Source organism: Corylus avellana, chromosome ca3 (assembly GCF_901000735.1).
Source record: "Corylus avellana chromosome ca3, CavTom2PMs-1.0".
NCBI lineage: Eukaryota > Viridiplantae > Streptophyta > Magnoliopsida > Fagales > Betulaceae > Corylus > Corylus avellana.
The window spans coordinates 21949107-21953459 of NC_081543.1; the positions used below are offsets into that span (position 1 = coordinate 21949107).

General features: G+C 43.6%; 1 protein-coding gene across 1 annotated transcript; it reads right to left on the reverse strand.

Annotated features, from left to right (window-relative positions):
• Positions 1-2377: 2377 nt before the first annotated feature.
• On the reverse strand, positions 2378-3102 carry LOC132174267 (uncharacterized). The gene is made up of 2 exons (XM_059585951.1): positions 3014-3102; positions 2378-2945 (listed from the first exon to the last, which is right to left on the reverse strand). The coding sequence occupies exons 1-2, from the start codon at positions 3100-3102 to the stop codon at positions 2378-2380; spliced, it is 657 nt and encodes a 218-aa protein (XP_059441934.1).
• Between the last annotated feature and the right edge of the window lie 1251 nt (positions 3103-4353).

Consider the following 4353-nt stretch of genomic DNA (forward strand, 5'->3'; position numbering starts at 1 on the left):
TGACACAGGAATCCCATGTCATCGTACGATCTCCTTGATGTAGATCTCGGCAAGTCGGTCCATACTGTAGGTCATCTTGATGGGTAGGAAGTGCGCAGCCTTAATCAACCGATCAACAATGACCCATACTGCATCTTGGCCACTAGGAGCTTGAGGAAAGCCTGACACAAAATCCATCGAAATATGTTCCCATTTCCACTCAGGAATAGGTAGTGGTTGCAAAGGTCCTGCAGGTCTCTGGTGCTCCGCCTTGACTTGCTAACAGATGAGGCACTGTTCGACATACCATGCGATATCCTTCTTCATTCCTTTCCACCAATAATTTCTACGTAAATCCCGATACATCTTGGTGTTACCTGGATGGACTCTATATAGGGACTAATGGGCTTCTAACAAGATGACTCTCTTCAGATCTGCATCCTTGGGAATGCACACTCTGTTGCGAAACTTTAATATCCCATCTCCACCCATATGAAAATCCGATTGTACCCCTTTTTCCACTTCTGTACGGCTTCTAATAAATTCATTGTCCGATAACTGGGCGGTTCGAATTTGCTCCATTAAGGTTACCTCCAAGGTTAGGCTACTCATGTAAGACTGGATTTCCCCCACCATCATCTCTACTCCGACCCTTTCAAGGCCAAGGAGTAGTTCCTTTTGCATAGTGAACATGGCAGATACGCTTCTAGCTATGGTTTTTCTACTGAGAGCATCATCAACTACATTCGCCTTCCCTGGGTGGTAGTTGGTCGTACAATCGTAGTCTTTTAGGAGTTCCAGCCAATGCCTTTGGCATATTGAGCTCTTTTTGGGTGAAGAAGTATTTCAAGCTTTTATGATCTGTGTAGATTTCACAACACTCCCCGTATAAGTAGTGTCGCCATATCTTAAGAGCAAGGACTACCGCAGAAAGCTCAAGGTCGTGAGTCGGATAATTATGCTCTTAAGTCTTCAACTATCTTGAGGCATAGGTGATTACTTTCCCTTGCTGCATTAGTACACAACCCAACCCGTTGTGTGAGGCGTCACTATAAATTATAAATCCATCCGATCCTGATGGGAGAGTGAGGACTGGTGCGGTGACTAAACGTTACTTCAATTCTTGGAAACTTTGTTCACACTCCTCCGACCACTGGAATTTCTCGTTCTTCCTTGTAAGTCTGGTCAATGGTGCCGCTAACCAAGAAAATCCTTCAACGAACCTCCTATAATAGCCAGCAAGACCAAGAAAACTTCGCACCTCATGGGCATTCAATGGCCTCACCCAATTGACTATCGCTTCCACTTTACCTGGGTCTACTACGATTCCATCCTTGGTAACAACATGCCCTAAGAACGCCACATTGTCTAACCAAAATTCGCATTTCTTGAATTTCGCGTAAAGTTGGTGTTTCCTCAAGATGCTCAACACCGTCTGCAAATGCTCCTTATGCTCTTCCCGAGTCTTTGAGTAGATTAAGATGTCGTCGATAAATACCACCACACACCAATTGACAAGCTCTCCAAAAATCCGGTTTATCATATCCATGAAAGCTGCCAGAGCATTAGTGAGCATTAGTTAACCCAAAAGGCATTACTAAGAATTCATAATGCCCATACCTTGTTCAGAACACCGTCTTCTGTACATCCTTCTCCTGAATTTTGAGTTGGTGATAGCTGAAACGAAAGTCAATCTTAAAGAATACCTATGACCCTTGGAGCTGGTCAAAGAGGTTATCAATCCTCGGCAGTGGATATCTTTTCTTGATTGTCACCTTATTCAGTTCCCAATAGTCGATGCATAGTCTCATCGACCCATCCTTTTTCTTCACGAGTAAGACCGGTGCTCCCCATGGAGAAACACTAGGGCGGATAAAACCCTTGTCCCGAAGTTCTTGTAACTGATCCTTGAGTTCCTTGAGTTTCAGCGGCACCATTCTGTACAGAGCCTTGGATATGGGTGGGTATCTGGTAATAAGTCAATGGTGAATTCGGTCTCCCTATCCGGCGGTATCCCTGGCAGCTCTTCTTGACAAACGTCCACAAATTCTCGTACTATAGGTATTTCCTCAATCTTGCATCCCGATTTTTCTTCTGTCAAGCAAGCCAAGTATCCTGAACACCCACTTCTTACTAATTTGGTCGCCTGTAGTGCAGATATCAATTTGAATGTGCTGGTATTCTAATTCTCCCGAATCTTGAACTCTGCTGCTCCCGGTGGTTTAAAGACGATCTCCTAGTGGAAACAATCCATGCAAGAATCATACATGGATAGCCAATCCATGCCTAAAATAATATCAAACCCATTCATCTCAAAGATAACGAGATTCCCTGGCATGACATGGCTTTCAACTAGAATAGGACAACCCTTAACTACTGAGGTGCATAAAATTGTACTCTATACTAGTGTAGCAACTACTAAATTTACATCTAAGGCTTCAGACTCTAGATAGTAGGCTTTAGCAAAGAAATATGACACAAACGAGTGTGTTGCCCCTGAATTAAAAAGAACAAAAGCTCTACCAGATGAAATTGGAAGAGTTCCTGTTACTACGTCGTTTGACGCCGCTGCATCGCTTGGTGTCAAAGCATACACCCAAGCAGGTGTTGTGGTTCTCTGTCCTTCTAGGCGGTTCTGATTGGCTTGGTTGTTGGCAGGAGTCCTACAGTCCCTTGTAATATGTCCAGGTTTCCCGCACTTACAGCAGCCTAATTGCCCGTAGAGGCAATTCCCAGTATGCATCCTACCGCACTTCTGGCATGATGAGCATTGCTCGCCCCCTCTTTGGTTATGGAATTGCTGAGGCGTGTAACTCCTCTCTACTAGTTGGTTCAGTCTCCTCTTATTGGCATGGAATGATTGTCCCCCCGAGCAGTTTCCTTGCGGTGCAGTTCTCTTCTTCTGATTAAAGTATTCCGAGTTGATTTTCTGTGTCCGCTCAACTACTGTCGCTTGTTGATCAAGTCTGTCAGTTTGCCAATCTCAAATCCCACAATCTAGTTCATAATGCTTGTTTGCAACCCTCGTTCAAACTTTCTTGCTTTGAGCTCTTCTGTGAACACCAAGTAAGGCGCGAACCGAGAGAGTTCAATGAACTTGGCAGGATATTGCTCTACTGTCATTGATCCTTGAATCAAATCTATAAATTCCTGGGCCTTGGCCTATCTGGTTGTTTGAGGAAAGAATCGCTCCAAGAACGCCTCCTTAAAGTCCTTCCAAGGAATGATTACTCCTACAACTAGTCGTTGTTGCAGGTGTTCCTTCTAAGCTGTCCACCATCGTTCAGCACCCTCAGTGAGGTAGAAGGTAGCATACTTGATCCTCTATTCTTCGGTGTAGTTCATCACATCCATTAGCTTCTCCATTTGTAAGGCCCAGCTTTCAGCAGCTATTGCGTCGGGTTGTCCCTCAAAAACAAGAGGGCGTTGCCGATAAAACTTTTCAAAAGTACACCCTCGCTGTCCATCGCTGGTTGTTCCTCCCTTGGTATTGGTACCCATTGCTAGTAAGGTCACAAGTTGCACCGCCAATGCAGTCAAAGCTTCCAGTTGCTGGTTGGCAATGGTGTTTCCTTCGTTCCCAGCCTCGTTGCCCTCGGTATGACCCTCCTCGGTGTTGTTAGTACGGCTACGAGTCGGGGGTGCCATTGTTCTACGACCGAGGTAAAAAAGAAGAAAATAATAAGCAGTTAGAATGTATTCATGTAATATCTATAAGTGACTACAATGACAGACTCTACTTGGCCGGAATGTGGCTTTTCATTACCCCGCTACTGCTGTCAATAGTTCTAATTCTTAAAGTCTACAGAACCTTATAACATTTTCTCTGATACCAAAATTGTAACATCCCCAGCCCATTAGGGTTAGGTTTGTTAATAATTTTTCTTACTCGCAAAGATCCATAAGGTTTATCAACTAAACAATACTAGTATAACAATGAATGCATGAAAGTCTAGAATATCATGTCCAAAAATACTAATTAAACTGAAATATTCTTGTTTCACAAAAATATGTCTCACAACAAGATAAAGATCCTTATTAAAATAAATTTGTCAATCTCTGAAAGAAAACTGTGCCAACGCACTTATTTACTTGAGTAATATGAAATCATAAGAAATCTTAAATACGCCCTGTAACATCCCATCCCAATGACACACAATATTGTCCGCTTTTGGCTCCCCTCGAACCAGACTTCCCAAGAAGTCACCCATCCTGGTACTACTCCAGCAGAAGCACGCTTAACTGCGGAGTTCTGATGGGATCATGACCATCACGGCTTTAAAACGCGTTGTTGTCATTAAGGGTGTAGTATACATTTAAGCACATTCTTATCTCCATACCCAGGCGATGTGGGACGTCACAATCACCCCCTTT

Coding starts and splice junctions, on each gene's coding strand:
- LOC132174267 (XM_059585951.1), bottom strand. CDS start 3,102: ATGACAGTAGAGCAATATCCTGCCAAGTTCATTGAACTCTCTCGGTTC. Junction 2,946..3,013: donor GAAGAGCTCAAAGCAAGAAA/GTTTGAACGAGG, acceptor GCAAACTGACAG/ACTTGATCAACAAGCGACAG.